This window comes from Bombus affinis, chromosome 6 (genome assembly GCF_024516045.1).
Source record: "Bombus affinis isolate iyBomAffi1 chromosome 6, iyBomAffi1.2, whole genome shotgun sequence".
NCBI lineage: Eukaryota > Metazoa > Arthropoda > Insecta > Hymenoptera > Apidae > Bombus > Bombus affinis.
Genome location: NC_066349.1, coordinates 680,355 through 705,598, shown reverse-complemented (window position 1 = coordinate 705,598; position 25,244 = coordinate 680,355). Strand labels below are relative to the sequence as shown.

The following is a 25,244-nucleotide window of genomic DNA, read 5'->3' as shown; positions in this document are numbered from 1 at the left end:
ATAAGGATGATCATCAATGCTTATGGGCGATACGTATGTAGTGAAATTCAACTAAAAACTGCGTACTAATTGTAAAAATAAGTGCCTCTCGTGGTCAATGACTGAACTAGTTGTAAGTTTCGTCTCCAGTGTTTTTACTGGGATTTAAATATGAGAATGCATAGCGAGTGAGGAAATGTGTAATCGTGCGATCCTGCATTACTGCATTGTATTGGTAAATACTGTAAAGAAGAAATGTGCACACGGCACGAAGCAGTATCAGAACAAATATATGTTAATTGTAAGTATCCACTTGAGAATTCCTCCTGATAGTCTCTCGCAAAAGTACTGTCAAATTGTATGTTCATTTAAGAAGAACTCTCAGAATCGTGTCATTTGAGATTCGTCTAGATAGTGTGTGAGTCATATGCTGACATTCCGCAGTTCATTTTGAAACACGAGATGTATACTTGATCCGAAAATAGAAGTTTTATTAATGAGCTGAAACTAGAAAATAAACTATAAGTTGTCAATGATACCAACAGAGGACGGTGTTAAATTAATGGAAGATCACAATAAATTATTTGCGAAAAATGTGGAATAAACAGAATGTGTTCTTTAAGTTGTATTGAAGAAATATGTTATATAAAATTCTATACTTCATTTATGATATAGAATATCCTATTTTATACATTGTTTACAATTTCATAGGAAACTTCAATATTAATTCAAAATTATATACATAATTTGATTGATCTGTATTTGTGAAAATGAAAGTTTATAAGAACACGCACCCACTATAACTGTATATGCAATAATCCACATATCTAGACTGGACCCAAGACTCACCACCCTAAAATCTATAAAGTACATATGTATATATATCTTCTTGTTTTCACAGAACGATATTGATGTATATCAGTGTTATTAATATTATATATATTCCAAAAGAATTCAAAGCAGAATTAACATATATATATATATGCATGTATGTAATTATTGCATTTTATAACTCATACTTTATACAGATGTCTTAAAAATATTCAGAAAGGAACAAAGTAAATTAAATTTGTTTATTTCAATAACAACATTCATTTACAATTATTTCATACGATAAGTATACCTTACTTTCCCATAATTTTATTACACATGAAAAGTAATATTAATTATTTTGTATTTAAAACATTAAGTATAAGATATAAATTTAATTAAAGATAAAGTTTTAACATCTGCTTTTATTTATAATATACTATTCAATTTGTGTTTTAATTTTCAACAGTAGATTATTGCATATATAGGATGAATGATTTAAACGGAATGTACCTTATGTATTTATCGTTATATGGTAGAATTTGTCATGACATAGTTGCACTATATAAAAGAGCAAACATAAGCGTATAAAAAATCTCATTTTAAGTTATTTTTTAAGAGATTTGCAGGTCATCATACTTTTAAAAAAGTTTATTCTTGTGGAGCATAAAAAAGCAAATTTAACAGTTCTAAGAAATATACTGTTACAATTATTTTGAAACTTAAAACATTTAGTTCGTAAAAATCTTGGGTCAAAATACAATCAGAAATTACAAAACCTTTTTTTCAACACCAGAGAGATAGTAGGATACTATTGATGCTTAAATAGGGGAAGGGATCTATAAGATATTAATATAATATTAAGTCTATTATTTGTATGATTTCATGTGGATATAATAGATATATGTAATTATGTATTGTATTATAATCTTGAGATTTTTGGTTTGAAGCAGTGTCCTACATAGTAACAAGCTTTATCAGGAGCCTAAATATGTCTTAATAGTGATACATCTTCGAGAGATATCCTTTGGATGTTCTTTATATACCATTGCTCCTGTTGCGAATCTGTGAACAGCTCGCATTTCGAATCTGCAACCAAGTAACAGCCCTTTTCAATTTCTTAGTTGAACAATTAAAAAATTGGGATGAGAGTGTCCCAGGGTGCATTGAGTTAGAGGCTCATCTGTTCATATCGTCTCGATATTTAGTATTTCAAAAACGTATAGTTTGTGCAGTATATTCTTTGGCTTTGGCAATGACAGAGGATTGATCAAGAAAGTCCGGTAGTTTCTTGACATAGTGAAATCACATTCAACATTGACAAGGACACGGTTTTCAGCCAAAAGCTTCAAACAATGCATATATTTCATATTTTGTTACTTCTCTTTTCTTAATAAAGGTGAAAGTGAATAAATTGTGTTACATTTCTACAGTATGTCCTAATGTACTAAAAAGATTTGTGAAAGTTTTTATCTTATAAGAGATATTATCGTATATTTTATAATCTTATATTTTATATAATTTATATAATCTTATATTTTATCTTATAAGAGGTGTATATTGACTTTTGCGATTAATTATGTATACTTTTATATCATATGTGATGGTTGTTTTTTTAACTTTTAATTAGTATAGAATGTGTGAAAGACAGCTCTAATTTTTCATTCTTTTTTGAGGCATGAATTACGATAATAAATAATTATAAAAAGAAGGTTTGCAAAATATTTGTTATTGTTTGACTAGGCTTGGATCTCTTCATTATTAATGTATAAAGTAAAAACAACTGAATTTGATTTGTATTCTGCACTTGTATCTGCAATTGTATACATGATAATGCAATAAACATTAGCAGCCTGTGAGATCTCTTATGATAGATTAATTACGTAAGTTTCAATGTCTGTAATAATTAAAAATTAATGCATAACCAGTGTTTCACACACAGTTTCCATTTCCTAAGACACTATTGCATATGCACATGTAACTGTAATGATATATTTTCTGAAGTTATTCATTTGTCATGATGCACTTTAGGAAATATTGTTAATGACGCGTACTTTCATGTACCTCTCTATATAGTGCCAGCGTATCCTGAGTTTTTTTAACTTGTCTTTAGAAGCTGATAGCAATTTTTTAGTACAAGATTTACAAAGTTAGCTGCTGTATAAATTTAAGTTCGTTCTAAAATCCTTTTACACGAATAGCAACAAAAATTCGATTAGTCCTCGAAAATATTGTTGAATTCTATATCCTAATATTACAGACTAGCAGGTTAAAAGTCGAAGGCAATATGTGCAAGTCCTCTACTTAATAATAATATTATAACACCAATGGATACTTATCTATACAAATATATACATTTGCATGTACTGTTCAAATATGTTTTACGTCTATTTTATAACGGATTATAATAGAATATAACCTAAAACAATTCTAATAACATAACTTATAGTATATATAGTATTTATAATTATTATGTAATGATTAATTTTGCATCTATACTACATATACATAAGAAAATTTGACCAGCTTTCAACGGCTTAACTAATTCATGTCTTGATATCATAAGATTTCTTCCTTTCTTTTCACACTTCTCTAACTTCTTTGCTTATTTCTTTCATTTTGGTTGGTATTTGGGTAAAAGCTTAGTTTGATGTCCTGGTCTTTTTTTATTACTATGGTTCTTGTTTTATTATCTTAGTGTGTAATTTTTGTATTTTGCATTGCTTTCGAGGATCTACCTCCCATTACTTTTTCTTGTGGGTTATCGATACTGCTCATTTTTTGGTGTTTTCCTAATCTCATATTTTTGGGAATATTAAATGTTTCTTGTATAAACTATCGCTAGCTATATATGTTCTTTTAGATGATCTTTAATCTGAGGCTAATAGGAAGTCTGTTTTTGTTTATTCTATTTGGGACTCCATTTTAATTCACCGTAAAAGTGATGTTATTTCTATGCATGCTTCCTACTTTGTGCCCCTTCTAATATTGAATGTTTTATTTTAATGTTCTACGTTTTAATATTAATAATATTTTTAATAGAAAAATATTAATTTATACTCTACAAAAATTAAAAATTTGATGGCAAGGATACAGTTTCAAAAGATGCACGTATGCAAGATTGCAACAGAAATACGAAAAAAACATGCGAAAAGACAATAAGGAAACAATATACGTGAACGTAGAAAAACAAAATATTTATTTTAAAACATTGAACTTGTAATTAACAATTTCCTATCGATAATGTTAAATCAGTTTTGACGTAGGATAATTTTGAAATCACAGAATTTTCATTCAGGGAAAATAGTTTAGATGTTGCATGAAAGTTGAGTGAGAAGAAAATGATAGGAAAATTAGTAGATACATATACATATATAATGTTCAATACTTGGATAATTCAGGGATCGATTCTTCAGTCTGAAAATCGAGATTTTTATTATAAAGTAATTAGATAAAATACAAAAATAAACAATTAATATCCGTCTATAACAATAAATAACAATAATTATATAAACGGGAGATAATAAGTTTTTTGGTACAATGTTTACCTGAAAATCGAGAATCGATTTTCAACGTTCTGAGCTACCGATCTTTCTTCTTCAGTCTTTAAAATCTTAAATAACTATTCTGTAACCTTGTCTGTCTCTAATGTAACTCTCTGTCCGTCCGTTTGGGAAAAGCGTGCTTCTCAAAATGGTTGTCCTTAAAATAAAAGAAGATCGTTCTGTCCGCGAAACAAAGCCTGTCGTGCTACCCGTAAAACATAAAGAATCCCTATCCCACATGAACTCTAGGGAGTTTACACATATAAATAAGTTTCGCTGTTTAAACGGAAATTAAAGGAGTAAAATAAACACGAGGGAATATAAATTTCCATTATGTTAATTTCGAATTTAAACTTTTAATTATACCTCAAATTGTTTTACATATTTTATGAATTAAAATTTCGTGCATTCTAATAAGCGATTACAATATAGATAGTTATATACTTATTTAAAACGTGATAACAGTGCTGTTATAAACTAAGATTCAAAAATTTAAATATTATAATGTTATTGTAATATGGAAGAAATTCCAAAGCAAATTAATAAATTTATTCGAATAAAGCCACTATTTTCAATGTTTCATAATCCTAATCCTTGGTAAACACTCTATGATGTATGTTTTACACGTCATCTAGACAAAAATGAAGTTGCTTCTGATTTTGTACTTATAGCAGATTGCAAGCTCATCATAGATCCCCTAAAAATTAAATTATACAAGTATATCTATGTGTAACACAGATTATATGAAAATTAATTTGTAAAAAGAAATACCTGTAATGAACTGAAGATAATGTTTCATAAAAATACATAAGCTGGGCTTTATGACCACTAATGGATGGAAGAAACTCTCCTGGATCATCTTGATTATGCCATTGCAATATATATACACCAGCATCTTGCATTATATGAGAACCCTATGTTCAAATAAATAATTATTATTAGTATAAAAAATAAAAAAATAATTAGTAAAATATGTTAAAACATGTAATCATCTTATGATAAACAAATGACCCCACATAATTGAATTACTTAGCAGACGTTTTCTCAATTTCGATACATTGAAATAAGAGTCGTGCTATTCTTTTACAGTCTTCTTACCAAAAGGTATCTACATCTTTTCTACCTTGCAGCTCTCTCTTCTAGAGACAATATTTCTATCCTTTAACTTCCTAAGTCTAACAATGCGCGATAAGCTCGTGACCGTTCCGTGCTGCTGAGTCTCGCTCGCGTATGGATATAATTTGATAATTTTTGACTGCTTTTTCTCATATGCTTATATTGCTTATATGGCATATAATATTTTATAATATCATGAAAGTACATATTTCTTACGTAATCTTAAAAGATAATAGAAAGAAGTAGGACATGTCATAGGAGAAATTCTTTCCAATTAAAAAGAAACGAAACCAGCAGAGCGTTGTACACAATTCCAAAAAGCATGATAATGGTAAATGAATTACTGAATATGAATAATTGTATTATAATTGTCGTTATGTTAAAATCACCTCTTACTACGATTAACAGAAAAAAATATACAATTTTTTTTATCACTTTTCTTAATTTTGCTAGTCACTTCAGGTGTTAAAGCAACATAACGTCGTGCTATATTCCTAAACTTTCTCACGCCCAACAATTAAACCTTCGGTACCAGATAGCTACGTGATTTTATGAGTCATCATTAGCCATCTGTCACAATCTTATCCGCATCTTCCACGGTTTTTAATTTTTTCCTATCATAATTACATACAAGTAAAATAGAGCACATTTCACGAACTTCGATGATCTTCAGATATTGTCAGGATCAATGTCTTAACTAATTTCACGTAAAAGCTGCTCGGTAACAGATGGTATAAAATTCTTGATTTATGAGCATTATAAATGTTGTATGTGAAGTGTACGTTATTATGTGCATAATGTATGTTGTGTTTGTTGCCTTCATTTTCTTTAATTATGTGGTTAAATTCGAGGATTTAAAGTTAAAGATCAAATGTAATTTTTATACTTTATTTTCATTTTAGTTTGGCTTGTGAAAAAACCATCTTTCTCTGAAAACCCTGTGTATAAATTGTATATTTGCGGAGAATTATACAGATGATCGCATATATAGGCCACGGAAAGATTCGAACACTGCACAATTTTAATTTCTAATTTGTATATTTACACTAAACGTATAAAGATCAACAAAATATAATACATTATGTTACGCTATACCGTTATTGACAACAGTAGAAAAAAACTTTTGAGTTATTATTTATTGTTGTCTAAATATTAAAAGTAATGCCAAAGAAGAATGCGAAATTTTATGCCGCAAAAAGTTCCAGACGAAAAGTATACATTGAGGAATTTTGTGGTTTAATTCTTCATTAAATGTTGCCAGTACCTGTATATAGAATGTTGGTAAACAATGCTTCGTTCAACTCCGAGCACTTTGGATTGCGAATATGTATTAGTTTTGTAACTAATTTGTTTAAGGTGAATTTCAAATTTTAAAATACGACAATTAATATGTTTACTACAAAAAGAAAAAGTCAACCCGAAGTAGCGGCTATATTAAAGAACGTTTAGAAAAAGAATGGAAACAAATTAGTGGTAATTATTTAAAAAAAATTATTTCCATTGATCAAGCATCAAGCATCAAGATAATTTAACGAATATAGTCATTTAAGGTCAATCAACTTAATTCCATCAAACCAGAAAATATAGAATATATTTGTGATAGTCGTGAAACGTACTCTATATATTATATTCTTAAAAACATCAATATACTTATTGTTTACTTACTTGAATGCTTTCACCATCATGACAAACAATGCTCGGTTCGACCTTAATGAAATGTCCTTTGATTTCTTTCATCTCTAATAATTCTGCATCTTCAGCTGTAACAGATTCTGAAAAATTTACATCGATTATTTATACAATTATTCCGAATACAATATATGTATGAAATACGCATTTCTTAATACTTTCGCAATAGAATGTGAAATTATTTTTGTCCCTGAATTGCATCAAAATCATATATTTTTTGTTGAACTGTAAAGAGTTTGCACCCCATCTCAATGCATTCTTTTTGGAATATTTTTGACTACATTATTGTGAAGTATGAATGACGGCAAAATATTATAAGAAAAATTTGTTTCTTTTCGTGCATTTCTTGGTATATACAATTCTATATTATACCATAATGTTGCCAACCGAGAATTTATTTGGTTCGAATTAGTATCTATGTATATTTTCCTCTTTAAAATCAACATTTCAATGAAACTGAAGTTACACATGCCTAATAAACAATTTTCATTAAAGTTACTATTAATTTTTTTTAATTTTCTTCTTTCGTTCTACATTTTAAGATGTTTTTCACCTTTTTTTCGATGTCAACGATACAATTGCCCCTTCTTATTATTTATCGATTATTTATACGTCACAATGATAATTTTTTAAATTCAAAATTAGAATCATTGGCAATGCAATACACAAAAAACAATTTTGAACATCTATCAATTCTTATTCATTTTTTATTAATATCTTAATGTTTCGGTTACTTCGTGCATAATCGACAGTTTGACGTCAATGTAAAGATTAAGTTCTTTTTCGTACTTTAATTTAAAGGGTCTGATGTGTTCTAATAACATTCTCTCTCTCTCTCTTCCCCTTTGCCTTTCCGTCTGATTTTGTGATGTTGAAATAACAACTATGTATATGTATAGATATAATAAAATGGATACAAATTTAGCTTTTATATAATAATAATTCATATGTGCTTTATGTATCGCATCATTCAATAAAGTTTAGTACCATGCAGCAATAGTACTTTATAGTAATAATAACTGAATTATGATATGCGTACTTCATGTATTTGAAAATGTGAAATTTTCATTGAAGGATAACCAAAAGGAGTTATATTTCTATCTATTTTACATTTTTCCATCTCATACTGCATAACATCAATAGTGTTTATAACTTTGAGGTCATTGAAAATACAAATAACTGCTACGCATGTTTATATGCAATGTTTGTCATAGGAAAGAGATTTCTCTTCATTAATTAAATAATTATAATTTTATAAAATACAAAGTTGCGCTCTTTTGTTATAATTTGGATAATGGAACATATTACCTGAACTAATGTAATAGAAAAGAGTAGATGTTGCGCAATAGAAATATTGGTTAGACCACTATTTAAAAGTATTTAGATGCTAATACATTATACAATAAGTACTTTAATAATAGCTTGAGAAGCAGTTGCTGTAAAGGGTCAAAATCAAATCTTTCTAATTTGTAATTAATCTGTAATTTTATTCATATACATATACGTATACATACCCAAAGAAAGATCTTTGTCATCATTATAAGCTTGGTAAAGTACGGTGAATATTATATTATGACGCATCACATCAAAATCCCATGTTAAAACTGCTCCTGGATCATTAGAACGGATTATTACACGATGAATTTGTCCACGGCTTAAACTAATGCAATGATATAGATTATGCTCTTCTTGAGACGATGTAGGTTCCAATTCCATTTTATATAGATGTTTCGGTACAATTCCTCCTTCAGTAATGTAGGCCTAACATCAATAAAAAAATATATGTTAAATGTAAACCTTAAGAACAGCATAATAAAATAAATAATGCATATTAACAGGACTGAATCACAGCTAATGCGGCACAAAAATGTGTACGTTAAATTTTCAGATTTGCAATAATGCACATATATGTGGGCGCATTTGTGCATGTGTGTCGAATATTATTAAATATATGGTTTTAACAGATAGTATACGTAATTAATGATTAGAGATGTATAATAATCTAGAATAATAAAAAAAAGAAGATACGAAGATAGTAAAAAAGATATTTAACATTTTGTATGTCGATTTAATTGCACTCAAATTAACTTGGGAAAACTAAATTTGTATATATTTAATAAAACAATAAAATGTTTTACAACAAAATCAAAGGATCTCATTCAGTTTTGGCTAAAAAATTATGGATCTTGGAACAACTGAACCTTGTGAGAAAAAGTTGTACCGCAGTTTGTGTGGATCATCTTCTTCAGGTGAAATCTCTACTTTCTCACCTTTAAATTCAATTTGAAGACGTTTTTATACTCGAAAGTAGGACGGTAAAGCGGAGATAATTTTTCCCGAAAATTGTATGCGTTCAAATAACTCTGCAGAATTTAATAAACCCGTTTTGCGATTCGTTTTATAATAAATTTGAAGGTAAAATAATCCCTTAAAAGTTATACGATTTTTTCTACCTTCTTATTTCATTTTGAATAAAAGCCCTGCCAGTAGAATGAAAATAATCCAAAATTCAATAGGAGAAGATCAAACGTTCAGATTTTTACTTTGTGTCTGTTTTTTTATGCGTATTTAGTGTAAAAGATCAGAGTATTAGTTATTGTATGTGCTTAACACGAGTATTCATAATACATATGTTTAAAGTCTAGACGATTTCTCATAGACCTTGTTTCTATACATAAATCGATGCGCGTTTCATTGCTACAAAGGAAAATATCAAACAAAAGAAGAGCGAAAAGAAATTCCTGTAAATATTGGAAACATATGTAGTATCGTGGAGAGATTGTCTAAGAATGACTCGACGAAATATGTACAATGTTGCGAAAAAGCCTAAGTGCCGACAGGCCGAAAGAGTTAGGAAACTTCAATGGGCCAAGCGGCCCATCAATGTATCTGTAACCCCAAAATCTACTACACTGACGTCACTTTAGGCGACCACCTCTAAACATTCTCCAAACAGTCGACACATTGCCACCCTGATAAAGAATTTCCAAAAACAATATCCCCACCATCATTTTCGTTGTCCTTGGTTAGTATATAAAGCCCGAATATCGACGACCAAGTCAGTCTGAACTGTGAGCCGATACTTGAACATTGTACGTGGTACCCAAGGGTCTTGGACTCTTGAGAAATAAAGTTTTTTGTATCATCAAGAGAGTTTCTTTTTTGCGTGACATATCCGCGGTCCTTCGGGCAAATAGTTACTCGAAAGAAGGCGTACGTGGCTATGATCGCGGACGCTTAGCGAACACGTACGTAGTGGGGGCTATGAAAAGACAACAAAGGGATGTTTGAGGGAGAAAGACGATTAACCGTCAGTTATTAATTGAGAGTCTAGTTGCGAGGAGTTAATTGCGAGTCGTGAGTTGAGTTGAGAGAGTTGCGAGTTGTTATGGGTTGTTAATTGTTAGTTGTGAGTTGTGAATTATCAATTTAGTTGTCTTAGCTATAACACATTACTGCATTAAGTTTAACCCACTGCAAATGAATTCATTTATCAATAAATTTATCATATAGAATAGAAATCTGGAAATCCTAATTTCTAATAATTCTGATAATGATTCTATACATATGTAAAATAAATATAGTGATGATAAAATCTCACCATATAGCGGAACCAGTATATAATGTATCAATATCTATACATATATATAAAAGGAGTAAAAATTAAATTTTTAACTTATAGTGAAAAAGTATATCTAAACAATAAATTATTGGGTTTAGAAAAATGTTTTAAACGTAAAAGTTTTATAACAGTATTGCTTGAAATATGTGCAGTATGCACAGTGATAATGTAGGTATCAAAACTTTTAAACAGTATATTTATTATGAAATATTAAGATGTGCGTGATAAAGTATTAAAAAGTGATGAAGTCACTGTAAAAAAAGAATTTACATAGTGAAAGTATTATTCGAAAAGAACTAGAAAATTGACAGCATAATTAAATCTCATAAGTAATGTGTCATGAAATCTCAATTTCATCCATACACAATAACATAATAGGTAATGTATTATTAAAATTAAATATCATTAAAATGTACAGCATTAATTTTTTTCATAGCGAACCTGACAATTGGAATAGCTGATACGTGTTGTTCAGGAAAATATAAAATAACGCGCGAGATGTTCATCAACAAGCTTTATAATACGACCATAAAGAAAAGCTATTTTTGAAAAAAAATATTAAGATATTAATTGCAATAATGATTTGTTTTCTAACATTATCTTTAGAATTTTTAATTCTTTTTATACCCAATGGTCGGATGTACATTGAAAACCTACCATCCGAAACGTAAATTAAAAATGATGCGATAGAACTTATAGCTAAGGTTTCGATCTTGGAAGAAATTACGCGATGTTATCGAGAAATTTTAGACACCTCACGTTTGTTCAGATACATCTCTCATTCCATCTAAAAAAGGCGCATCAGAGGTTCATGTAGGGATGCTTAAGACACTAAAGATGTCATTGATCAGCAAATTAACATTTTTCGATAAGAATTAATCAACGTGCATTCTCGAAAAAACATAATAACCTCGGATATTTCGAATTCGTATTCGATTCGATGAAACTAATCCAAACATTCAGCAGGCGAGATTCAATTTCATTTTTAAACAGTTCACTCCTACATTTACTTATAAACAAAACTATGATTGTAAATCACAAACGTATATTCGAGCTTTAAATTAAAACGAATGTTCGTTATTTATTTATTTATTTATTTTGTCGAAGTAAAAATTGTTTAGTTTTCCTGCTTTTCGAAGCCGTTAACACTAACTGCCATGCCGAAATCACATGTTTCGCTCAGGACGCCACGGGAGTATTTTTATTATTCAAGGCATATAATGGCAAAATAATAATAAATTAACGATGTAAGACAACATTCTTGCCCAATGGACTGTTTATCTTATTGGTGGTCACGGGTACCACGGTGGTGTCTTGGTAACAGTTGATAGCGACATATTATAACAAGGCTTCGTTTATTTCAACAAAACATTCGCATTCGTTATTTCGTCGTAAGCAAAATGTCCAGAATATATTGTTGAAACGTGTAGAAGGTATTAGTAAACGGTATTTGCTCATTCTATATATAATAGTAAGGTATGTTCACACTTCTAACTTCAATTATATGATTATAAAGCAGCATTTACGATTATTTTCTAAGGTGTGTTTATAATAATATTCGTAGATTACCCTTCAAAGATATGGATGCAAACACAGTGCACCGTTAGATGCAAGATTTGTTCTCTTTTTTTTTATTAATATTCTAATAAAAATGTTTAATTGTTCAATAGGACACTTTTTATTTCAAAGTATCTTCTATTTATCGGTTATATTCAAAATGTCCTAACTGTCAATTTTCATTTAATTTTTACAATTGTAAGAAGTTCAAGCGCTCTGATCACCAATGACCACCGTGGCGTCACAGGAGAAACCGTGGCCGGTAATACGCGACCAACGTAGCAGTCAAAGTGTTAAGAGTTGTTTAGCACTAAATCAATTTGAAGGGTCTCAGACTCATAGCCCTTTTTTAAAATATGCCTTGTACAGATGATGCAAAGGGGTATAGACAGGTCAATTTCGGAATTATACAAATACCCATATACCCACGGGGCTCTGTTGTAATGTAATGCTGTCAGCGTGCGAATCTGGATTGTCTTATACTGTACTTATACTTTTATATTTATACTTACACTTATACTCAAGTATATTTCTGTTACACATTCATCCACGCGTTCCTCTAACAGATCTTATCAGTATAATTATCAGTTTACCAGTCAAGATAACAAGTCATCCCTTATCAGTTATCCTAAGTAAAATCATGACTGAACAATTACTAACAGATATTCATTATAAGCTTATGAGGCAGTCAAAAAATTGATGGAGATGGATATGATGTAACATGATGTTAGCTATACGTAAGTATATGTATATATAAGTACATGTGCTTGTTAAAATGCTTCAAAAGAATAAGTAGTCATATGAAAAGAATGTTCTATCAGTAATTAAATCAATTTGAAACTAAAAGAAATATATGTATAGAATGTTCGAAAATGATTTGTTATGAACATTATAGTGTTATTCTACACATTTGGATCGGTGAAGATCTGAAAAAAGTAGCCGCAAAATTGACCTTCACCTTGAAATTCAAGGTCAGATCTTTTTTATTGCATCGTATTCTATTCATCACGAAGATGAAAAATCTCAAAGGAATCATGGGTCGCAACTCGATCGTTCTTTTGGAAAGAAATGCCCAGTAAAGCTCCATTAGTTCCGGAACTCACTTATTTTGCAATATGCTTACATCTTGCAGACATACGGGAAAAATAGCATCTGTTGTCACACATAGATACTCTAGATCCATCACTATATACTTCATATCTTCGTTTCTTTCTTGTTAAAAAGAAGAAGACGGCTGTCTACGTCAGAATGTGTAATCGTCTTTTTTTTTTTATTTAATTTGTACTTTACAATTTGTCCAGCTGGACATTTGGTAAATTTTTCTAACTGAATGTAATCGTGGGTTCGGATTCCTAACCTAAGTCTAAGTGTAGATTTTCGAAACCCGAGCGGCGGCTGTATATACATATAGGAAGAAATTACTTAGAATGTTGATCTTGATAACATATTCCAAGGCCATCGAAATCGATAACATGTATCATATTCTGTATATATTTTTAACCTTTTTTATTTTATTAAACTTCATTTCGATACAAAATGAGATCAGTATTTCTCAGGTATCTCCTTCAAAATCTCATCTTGCATATGTATATAATATACATACACTGTATTTCATAAAAAGACACGCGTAACCCGACTGCAGTCTCGAACAATTGGATAATAACTCCTATTTGATAATTAAATACCTAGATGTTTTATGTAACTTCACGAACTTTAATTAAGCAAGCCCTGATTATAAGTACACACATATATATGTTGATTAATTGCTTTTATATAGGCTCTTCCATTTCTTATATCTTTGATCTCTTATAACACTAGACTAATAACTATTAGAAGGTGCTACATATAAGTACAAAACAATAATAAAACATAAAAGCACCAAATATCACTACAATTTTTAACAAATAAGACAAAGATATAAAAATTCTTACGTTATTAGCAGTTGCGTCGAAAATATAAAATCTTCGAGGTACCATACCATAAACCTCGCATACATTGTCCTAGTAGTTAAAATACATTATTGCTAAGTAATTTGAAACTAAGAAGTATTAAAGACGTTGGAAGTATTGCTTCGTGCATGTGTTTTCATATATCTTACATAATGAAAACACGAAGATAATATTATATAAAAACATATATTTACGTGGTATATGCAATATTTTATGGTGTTAATTGCCGGTTATAAAGAAGATATTTTTTATTCGCGGTGAAAATACATTTTACATAAATATAAGATAATAAATTAAGCATATTAATAAATTATATATAATTATCCTTACCTCGGATGATCCTCCGAGGAAATCTGGGATAAATTCAGGATCGATATAGTCACTTAGGCTACCAGGACCTTGTTCTTGATAATTGGTGCCACAGTAAAATATGAATTTTTTTCTTGTATTTTCATCTGTGCAAGAGATTTAAACAAATTAATACATTTTTATGTGAAAATAAATATTCATATAATAAAATATCAAATATTATACAATATCTTTCATAAATAAGATGTAAACAGATGGTAATAAAACTGGCAATATTGTGATTTCTTAAATATTCTTAACTATTTTTAGTTATCAACAAACATACTACTTGTATCCCAAATAATCAATAAAAGTTTTATTTTGATTTTCCGATGAACTCTTTCCCAGCGGTCGTGCGGTAGTTTTATATGTCAGGCTCACATTATGATTAGGGTTACGGGCGTGTAATGAATCTTCGCTGGAATTAGCCATCGTTATTATACAATTGAGGTAATGTTTATTAGCACAAGTGTGAATATTACAGATTTGACAAGTAACCGTGGTGATTAGACACTAATGACAATGGTCTTAAGTTCGATAACGAACCAGCGGTCAACGGGATAACAAATGTGCTTTCTTCCAAAGCCTAAGTTGTATTCAACTTGCTTGTTTACGGTACAAGTATTACTAAACTAACTCTTTGTTAAAATATAGAGTATTCACTGATCGTAAAGACGCTGTAACCCGCGGATGAAATCGCGCGCGAGAGTGACTTTTTTGTCACGATGATGCTGCAGAGGAAAACTATAATGGAGTGTGTCTAAGGACACGGGATCATCGGATTCGTCGAGGAAAGCCTTCGTTCGGAAAGTGAGGGAAATGGACGTTGTTGTTAATTGGTTAATTTCTATGTTTGTGGTTAGAGAAAGTGGTTAGCCGCCCTTGAGAGAAAGTTGCTAGCGGGAAGCGCCGTTCGTGAGAAAAGCAGATTTCCGTATCTTGCCGTAGTAGGTGATAGATTTAGGGACTGTTAGGATAAAGACTGTTTGTCCGTTTGAAGGACCTTAGTTAACTAAATCTTAAGATTTATAGCATTCTCCAACGATTCCCATCAAAAACTCTAAGATCTTTAATAGATACACCTTGATATGTTACCAACGAAACGATACATTGCGACCTTAAGATACCCACAGCTAAAGAAGAATTATCCAAGTTCAGAAACAGATATAATATAAGAATTAAGAACCACCAAAACCCATTAGTTACCCAATTACTTGACACGATGGATCGGATTCGCAGACCAAAAAGACAATACCCTTTAGATCGAAGCATTAGATTCAACTAGAATCAAACATACTATAAACTCTTATAATTCAAGTTATAGTACCACGTCAAAAGAATTTACTTATAATTCTCAATGAGAATTGTTTGTAAATAGTCTACCAAATAAAAAAAAAAAAAAAAAAAAAAAAAAAAAGAAGAAAGGATTTATAGCGGGTCCTCAGGCTAGCTGAACATGTACTGTGGAGATGTATCGACATCTGGTAATCATCTTGCCCGAAGAATAGGGTCTGTTTGTGGCGAGCCACGGGACAGAAACCATTGGAATGTTTACTGTCGAGTGCCGCTACAACTATTTCTTTTTAAGCAGAGTTATACAATTACTCCATACCTCTGTTAGGTAAAAACATCCCGTAAGCGCGGCTACGTTTAGCGACTAGTTGTCATTTCGAGCCCAAGCTCATTATCACAAATCTCGGACAATTATAATCGGATTAAATCATAAAGACTAAAGTATTGGGGATTTTCCCAAGAATTCCAAAGGGAAGGCCCCGGTGTCTCTTCATCTCCGACATATATTTCCGACGATAGTGATCGAGAGAGGTGGGGTTTTGCTAACGATAACTTTGTGGAATGCTCTACATAACGTTAACGCAACGATTTGATACGAGATTAGAAATGTAAATGCTGATATTTTGGTATGAAGTATTTTAGGTTTAGTGATGTTTCCGGCAATACATGACAGTACTGTTGATCATAATAAATGATCTTAAGAAACAATTAAGAAATACTTACTTATAAATGTACTTATCAATGTCCATAAAATGGGGAAGCATCTAGGCGCTCGCATAATTAAAACTCTCCCCATAGTTTCTGGATAATTTATTTCAACGATTTCAATAATACGTAATAGAGCCTGTAACAAAAATGTATTGTAAATAGTTCACCCTTGTAGTAAGTAGTACTAAAATAATATTCAATGAGGAAATATTTATTTAACCGAAATTACAATATATGTGTGACATTATGATTTGTATATTAAAAGATTTTTCTTCTGGCAGAGTCTTCTGGCAGATTTCATGCCACACATCATAAAAAATTTAAGAGTTGTTTTTGCAAATTAAAATGAGACGAAACCGAAAATAAGTTATGTTTGTGACTCTATTTATTAATTATTGAAGATATCAACGAAGTTCGACAAATTTGTCTACACGAATAAATGCTTCAGCGACAGGAAATACACAACTATGACCAAACGTAAAAATTAAATGTACATGTATTAAACTCGTATATACATCTATCAATGACGATTTATATCCGACGAGTAAACATTTATATTAAACATTACGTGATCTACGTATCTGTATGATCTATATATAAAGTATTATAATTGATTAAATTGCATATTATTAGTGACGGAAAATAGATTGTATATAAAAAATGTAAACTATGATGACTATTATATTGAAAGTCTGTACTGTGTCTAAGATCAGAACTTGACTGTCCAAACATTTCTTGATGCATGTGATGAGGTATATATAATAGAATTTCCGCAATGAATACAATTTCCGTCTTTTTATAATACTATTATGATTGTACTTCCACCGCCTATTTGTCGGCGTCTTGCAAATTTCTCTATCGTCCGTAAATAATGATAATAATACTTCCACTTTTTTGAAATTAACCATTTTTTCATTGAGGAAAATAACATTCCTCCATCTTTTAAACCATTTTAAATGTTTTTTGGCAAATTCCAGCCTCTGTTTCCTATGGACATTTATTAATTGGAGAAATAAATGGTGTAAAGGATATTAACTTGATCAACTAACAAACACGAGCACATGCAGTGCGTATTGCAGAGAAAATTTCAAATTCCAATAAGATAATGGTCACACTACGTAGTCGGTAAAGATTTTTTTTTTTTTTTTTTTTTTTTATTTATTTAAATTCACTATTTGTCCAATTTGGACATTTGGTGGAATTTTTTAGCGGTTAAATTAGCATGTTAGTGGCTACCCCCAGCGGGGTACCATCCTCGTGTTTGTTAGGTTATGTCCTTTATAAGGTCTGCTGGGTGCTTCCTTTTTAGTCTTCTGTCCATATTTATGATTTTGTATGTTTCCGCAGCTAGCCGGTTTATGTGTGTTGCTATTCTTGATTTGTATTTCTCGGAGTATCTGCTGATTTCTTCCTTGACCGTTGGCATTCCCAGGTCCCTTCGTATATCTTCGTTTCTGACGTACCAAGATCCGTTTACTATTGTTCTGAGGATTTTAGCCTGTATTACTTCTATTTTGTTTATATGGCTCATTGCTGCCGTCCCCCATAGTGGTATTCCGTACGTCCAGATTGGTTTTATGATCGTTTTATATATTTTTAATTTGTTTTCTGTGCTTAGTTTGGATTTTCGGCTTGTTAGCCAATGCATTTGTCTCATTGTTTTCTGTATTTTTTCTACTATTGATTTGATGTGTAGTTTCCAGGTGAGTTTTTGATCTAAGTGGAGTCCTAGGTATTTGACATGCTTTGTTTGCGTTATATGCGTGCCGTTCAATAGGATGTTTGGTGGTGTCTTTTTCCGTAGCGTGAATGTAATATGGTTGCATTTATTGGGGTTTGCTTTTATTTGTTTTTCTTGTAGCCAATTTTCTATTTTTACGATATGTTCTTGTAGTATTTTGACTGTCATTTCTGGGTTAGTATGCCTGACTAGTATAGCTGTGTCGTCCGCGAATGTCAATACTGTGCTGTTGGTAGTTGTTGGTATGTTCGCCGTGTATAATGTGTATAGTATTGGGCCTAGGACGCTTCCTTGTGGTACCCCGGCCTTGATGTCTTTAACTTGAGAATGTGTGTCCTTGATTTTTATTACGAAGGTTCTGCTGCTTAGGTAGGATTTTATTAATTGGTGTATTTGCTCCGGGAATTGTTTCCTAATTGTTTGTAGTAGACTTTCATGATTAATTTTATCGAATGCTTTCTCTATGTCTATAAAGAGGGCTGTGCAATATTCCTTGTTTTCTAGTGCTACTATTATTTCGTTTATAAGCCTGTGCATTTGCTCTATCGTGGAGTGCTTGTTTCTGAAACCAAATTGGTGATCCGGTGTTAGTTTTTTTGTCACTATTATTGGTTTTATGCGGTCGTATATTATCTTTTCCAGTATTTTGGAAAATACTGGAAGCAGTGATATTGGTCTGTAAGATGCAGTTTGGTGCGGGTCTTTGCCTGGTTTATGTAACATTTTGATCTGTGCTAATTTCCATGGTTTGGGGAAGTATTGAATTCTTAGAATTGCATTGAATATTACTGTCATTAGTCTTATTGCTTTTGGCGGAAGGTTTTTCAAGATTTTACCATTGATTAGGTCGATTCCTGGCGCTTTGTTGTTTTTTGTTTTATCAATTATGTTTCTAATTTCTTGTGCCGATGTTTTAGGTATGGTGTATTCCTTGTCGGCTGTGGTAGTAGTGGTTTGTGGATCCTCCTCCGTATGACTTTTGAGGTTGCTGTTGTTGATAATGTGTGGTGTGAATGTGTTGCAGAGGTGGTTGGAGAATTCTTCGGCTTGTTCTTCGTTGCTTCTTGCCCATGTGTTATCTGCTTTTCTGATTGCCGGGACGGGTATTATTGGCTTCCTTATTTTTTTCGTGGCTTTCCATAGTGAATAGTTGGTGTTCTCGTGTGTGGAGAGTGTCCCTATGAACTTTGCAAATTCGTTATCGTTGTGCTCCTTTATTTTGTTTTTTATTTCCTTTGCAAGTTTGTTTAAGTGTTTTTTGTTTTCTCGGGTTCTGTATTTTTGCCATTTTGCTTTTGCTTTTCTTTTTTCTTTGCTTTTGTCAAGTATTTCTTGCGGGATTGTTATTGTTTGTCTGCTGGTTGGTTCGGGAGTAGTGGTTGTCCTTGCTGCTTCCTGAATAGTTGCTGTCAATGTTGCTACTGCCTGTTCTATGTGTTCAGGAGTTTTTAACGGGATGTTGCAGTTTATTTTGCTTTCTATTATTTCTTTGAAAGTTTGCCATTTGGTGGTTTTGTTGCATAGTGTTTCTGGTTTGCTATAGTGAATTGGTTTGTTTCTGTATTCAATTATTATGGGCGTATGATCGGAGCTGAGCTCGAGGTTGGGCGTTATTTTTAGTTTATTTGAGTTTAGTCCCCTTGTAACTGCAAAGTCCAGAAGATCTGGTTTTTTGTTCAGGTCAGTCGGCCAATGTGTCGGTGTTCCTGTGGATAATATATTGAGGTTATTATTTCTAATGTATTTTTCCAGTGTTCTACCTCGAGGTGTAATGTTTCTTGACCCCCAAAGCGTGTGCTTTGAGTTGTAGTCTCCCGCTGCGATGTACTTGTCCCCTAGGTCCTGGAAGTATTCTTCCCACATTTGTGTTGTTATTTTGTGTCGCGGAGGCACATATACTGCTGACAACTGGAAGTAGTTGCTGCTAGTTTGAACTGTAACGGTGGTTGCTTGTAAATATTCTTTGTTAACTTGGCTGTGTAGATAATGTTTGATATCGTTTCTGACTATCACTGCTGTCCCTCCGTGAGCTTTTCCTGAGGGGTGTTTGGTATCATATATGGTGTAGTATGGTATTTTCAAGTAGCTTTTTGTAGTGAAGTGTGTTTCTGAGACAAGTAGTATGTCTATATTGTTATTGTATATGAATGTTTTAGTTTCGAGGGCCCGTTGTTGTAGGCCGTTTGAGTTCCAGGCTGCTATTTTTAGAGTGTCCGTTTTTATTTTTTGCTTAGCACGTTTGTAATTAGTTGTAGCATGACTGTGATTTGTTGGGTTTGCTGTCTGAGTACTGCGTTGTGTTCGCTTATCATTCTGGTTAGCATTTCGGTGTTCTTTATGGATTGTTTGAGCAGTTCTTTGATTTCTGCATTGTCATTGTTACTATTGCTGTGGTATTGGTTGTGTGTATGTGTTGATTTGCTGGTTACTTGAGCATAGCTTAGACCACCAATGGTGTTGGTGTTGATAGGTTTGGTGTTTATTGCTTGCTCTGTATTTGGTAATATTTCAGGTTTTGTGCTGTCCTGATGGGCTTGTGTGTTAGTGCTTGTCCTGCTTCGTAGGGGCGGGAACAGTTTACGTTGTAGTTGTTTTTTTACTTCACATCCTTTATAACTGGCTGGGTGGTTTCCGTTACAGTTGAAGCATTTAACTTTTTCTATTTTTCCTGAATATGGGCAGTGTACAGTTAAGTGATTTTTTGCGCACTTGACGCAAGCTGGGCTTCTGTTGCAATAGTTTTTAGTGTGTCCGTATTGTTGACACCGCATGCATTGAGGTATATCTTTTTTGTGTCGTGGTGGTTCGACTGTTACTATTGTGTTTAGTATTTGTTTGATATCATATATTTCCTTGTTATTGATTCTGGGTTCAAGTTCTATTAAGAATAGTGGTAGTGGTTGCTTTGTGTCGAATCTTGTTATATTGTTTATTGTTCTTGTTTGATGTCCAATTTTAGCTAACTCATCGCTTAGTTTATGTATGTTGGTTTTAGGATGCAATCCTCTTATGACAATTTTATAGCTCCTTTCAGTTTTAAGCTGATACGTGTGGTAGATAGCATTTTTTTCTTTTAATGCTTTTATAACTTTCCTAAATGTTTCTGGTGTGTTTGTTTGTATTTTTACTTGATCCAATTTTGTTTGCTTTATTGTGTAGTTGTTTTTCTCATCTAGATTATTTAGTAGATCGATGAGCGGGTCTATTATTTGGGCCTCAACAAAGATTGGTGGTGGTTTTGTAATATGATTTGTTTGGATAGTGGTTTTATTTACGGGGTCAGCGTCTATTTCTTCCGTTAGTGAGTTGAAGGAGTTACTTAATGGTAATTCTTGCAGCCATCGCTGCTTTTCTGTAACTGGGTTTTCTATGGCACTTATGTCTGTGGTTGTTTTGCGTTTTTTGCTAGCCTTCGCTGGCTTCCAGCTTTCGTCCTGGTAGTATCTTTCATGTTCTGAATTCCTATCTTCCTGTCCCCGATGCTCTTTTGTTTCTTCAGTCTCAATGTTAATTTGTTTGGTTTTTATGTAATATGTTTCACCTTTTGTTGCTATGTTTATAGTTGGTATCTGCATTGTTATTTTATTTCCTCCTCACTATCACTTTGCAGCACTATTACTTTGAAGCACTTTTTCACTATTCACTTATACCTGGAGAGGACGACCGTCTAGACACGTCCGTCCTCCTCGGCTGTCCGAGCAGGAGTGAGAAGTATTTTTTTGAGAAAAAAATCGAAATTTTATGATGGCCAGCAAGATTACCTGACTTAAATATAATAAAGAATTTTTGGGGTGAGCTTCTTGCGAAAACAGTTTATGAAAATAGAAATATAAGACAAAAGAGAAAGAAGACCCTATTTAAATCGCAATAAAAAAGATGACAGCAATTGTAAAAAATAAAGAATACGAAATATTAACATAACATTTTCTTTAATAAATATGAGTAAATATTCATTTTTCTATAGCGTGTGCTATCATGTTGTCCGAAAAAATTCTTGCAATATTTCTAATTTTCCAAGAAAAGATACTTATTTTCTCTTCAGGACTATATAGTGGTACATTAAAAACTAGTTGTTAAGTTAATGAAATATACTTTTGTATCTTTGTTATTCAATAAAGTTTTCCTATTTTATGTCATGAGCTATCTTTTTATCCAAAAGTGTATTAGAAGTATATGTACTTTACTTTATTGCAGCTTCATAGATATACATCTTTAATGATTATAAATAGCAAAAAATTACATTCCACTATGATAATGTTAAATCGCAGATGACAAACATAATTTTTAGAAAATCACAATTGTGTTCTGGGAATTCCACGATTTATACTCTATGTAAATTATACTTACTAGTATAGTATAGTATATTAATTATATTACTAGTGGTCCTTAACATCAGTATTAAATGATTTCTTCTTATATTTAAAGTATTAAAAAATGTTGGCTCATGAATTAAAAAATTACACAAGAAATAAATAAATATTATAAAAAATAATACATTGATGATCATTAAACATAAATATAAGTATTAATATTTTGCACTTAAGTTATATATGATGTAATTTTAATATTATTTATGGGATGATTAATATAAGAAACATATTTATTGATTTTGTATGTATTCAAATAAGATATAATGTATATGAGTAGCATACATGTACTTATTAAACTGTTGTTTGAAAAAATATTAATATAATATTATAAAAATATGAATAAAATATTAATATAATTAATATAATATTATAAGTATATTAAATAAATTTTATACCTTTATACCAGGTCTCCATAAGTGACGCATATTTAGACCTTCAAGATCTATTAATAAACACCACTGCGAAACTGGATGGCCAGAAACACCAGTTGCTTCTTCCATAAGGACCAGTCCTTCTTCGCAAATATGTAGTACCTACAATGACAATATTAATTATGAATATTGTGGAAACCTATAAAATATATAAATAATATAAATTATTATTTTTACATGATGTATAATGCTACATATAATATTATTATACAAATAAAACTTACCAGCAACAGCAAGTCATCTTCTCCGATAGATTTCAATAATCCTTTTACATCCATTTGTCCCATTCTTAAAATATATAAAGGTTGACCATCTACAAATTAATAAAGACATCGTTATTTAAATTTACGCTTATAAGATCTTTCTTGTAAAATACATATGAAGATATATATATTGAATTGAAAATTAACTTTATAAACACTAATGAAGACAGAAAGAATTCGTCTATTTACAATATTAATCTATTATAAAATAATTAAGAACATAGTATATGTACTTTATTTCTTCTATTTTTATTGAACATGGTTATGAATATGCAAAAGATAGTTTCGAGAAAAAAGTAAAAAAAAAATGAGAAAATGTTTGATTGAAAATTCTTCAAAACCTTGTGTTAGGAAATTCAAAGCGTATTGTTCTTAAAGATTAGAAATAATTATTATAGATATGGCACTTCTGTTACACACGCATCTTCTTGTCGTTATACGTATAGTTCACTATCATCGCTATCATCACTATATTCTCATTTCGCATTCTCATGTATCATTTTTATATTCCCACTGTACATAATATCGTTCTTGGAACTTCTGCCTTACATTTGTAATAATTATCAAATGCAAAATCTTCAATTTCCAATAAGTTGTTTTCGGTAAAACTATCTCATATCCGGCTTTCAAGTATGTTATACAAATCAAATTTTTGAATAACTAAACGAATACTCGCAAAAAAATGTCGATATCACTACAATGAATTCTGTCTAAATTTAATTGTGCATCTGTGGTAGCGTACACGTCAGTATTGTTTCCTGGCTGGCTTAATCTATAATATATGAAATTAACTCCCATTTTTTATATCTCGAACTTTATGTTGTTGATACTAGTTATTCTACGTTTGTTCTACATCGTTCCAAAGAAATAATTATTTATCTCGAAAGGTTCTAGAAATAAGCTCCCCAAAAAATTAATTTTTGTCCAGCCTCTCCCCCCCCCCGCTCTTTTTAAACGCCGTAAAAATTATTCTGGACTGTCCTAGTTGTTCTAAATCTAAAAAATCTATATCTATAAAACAATGGACATTTTTCTTCATTTTAATAGCAATATTATAAAGTAAAGGTTTCTTCTTTTGTTACACGAATCCTGGTTGTTCTAGTGGCGTGACTACAGCACACTGATTCGCCGAAACGAATGAAAGAAAAGGCTGACTTGAACAGGACGGCTATGATGCATGATATAAATAACGCAAGAGTGAAATAATCAACGAGCGGTAAAGATGTACTAGATAGTGGGAAGGATGATAAAACCACATTAGTAGATGACGAGGAGTCAATAATTATAAAAGTAGGTGAGCTGAGGCGTCTAACCCAGATACTGATGGATGCAGTGGAAAGTATTGGTAGCCTAAAAAACAGAAAAAAACGAATACATCTGATGTAAGAAAAGGACTCGGAGATAGCTAAAATCGAAAGAATGATAGACGGGTATGCTATATCACTGATTGAATGGACAAACAAGCCAAGGAGAAGAAAGACAACGAGTCGTAGGACGGACAAGAGAGTAATCTCCGAAAGCAGAACTACAATGACACAGACATCGTCACGCTATACAGATGAAATGAATAACAGCAAAGAAGTTCAAATGAGTAGATGGCAAAAAATGATCGAAGCGGCAAAAAGAAAGTAAATCTCACCAGCCCAGGAGAAGAAAGAAGAAAATAGAAAAAGAGTCAAAAGGGGTGAAGCCACATGCGCCGATGTATGTAGAGTAAACGCCGGAAACGAGGATACGCAAGAAGATGATACCGGAGATTGGAAAATACAGGAAAGAAGGAGGAGAAAAAGGAAAGAAATAGAAAATATTGGAATAATAGAGGT

The 25,244-nt window shown here is 31.5% G+C and overlaps 1 protein-coding gene and 2 long non-coding RNA genes across 7 annotated transcripts in view; 1 reads left to right on the top strand and 2 right to left on the bottom strand.

Moving 5' to 3' along the window:
- The first annotated feature begins 131 nt into the window (after positions 1–131).
- LOC126917857 (uncharacterized) lies at positions 132–23,394 on the top strand. The gene is made up of 2 exons (XR_007711099.1): positions 132–280; positions 23,134–23,394. It is a non-coding gene; the product is annotated as an uncharacterized LOC126917857 (long non-coding RNA).
- On the bottom strand, positions 1,426–4,653 carry LOC126917858 (uncharacterized). The gene is made up of 2 exons (XR_007711100.1): positions 4,338–4,653; positions 1,426–1,878 (listed from the first exon to the last, which is right to left on the bottom strand). It is a non-coding gene; the product is annotated as an uncharacterized LOC126917858 (long non-coding RNA).
- The window catches only part of LOC126917841 (protein real-time), a 52,477-nt gene continuing 31,898 nt past the window's right edge, over positions 4,666–25,244 (bottom strand). For 4 of the 5 annotated variants that reach the window (XM_050725172.1, XM_050725171.1, XM_050725175.1 and 1 more), the window contains 9 exons: positions 23,383–23,471; positions 23,123–23,260; positions 16,632–16,752; positions 14,598–14,722; positions 14,250–14,318; positions 8,654–8,900; positions 7,116–7,222; positions 5,106–5,248; positions 4,666–5,031 (listed from right to left, as the gene is read on the bottom strand). In XM_050725172.1, the coding sequence (XP_050581129.1) occupies positions 4,962–5,031; positions 5,106–5,248; positions 7,116–7,222; positions 8,654–8,900; positions 14,250–14,318; positions 14,598–14,722; positions 16,632–16,752; positions 23,123–23,260; positions 23,383–23,471 (1,109 nt within the window). In that variant the 3' untranslated portion in view covers positions 4,666–4,961. The remainder of the gene's footprint in view (positions 5,032–5,105; positions 5,249–7,115; positions 7,223–8,653; positions 8,901–14,249; positions 14,319–14,597; positions 14,723–16,631; positions 16,753–23,122; positions 23,261–23,382; positions 23,472–25,244) is intronic. The other variant, XM_050725174.1, reaches the window with a different exon arrangement.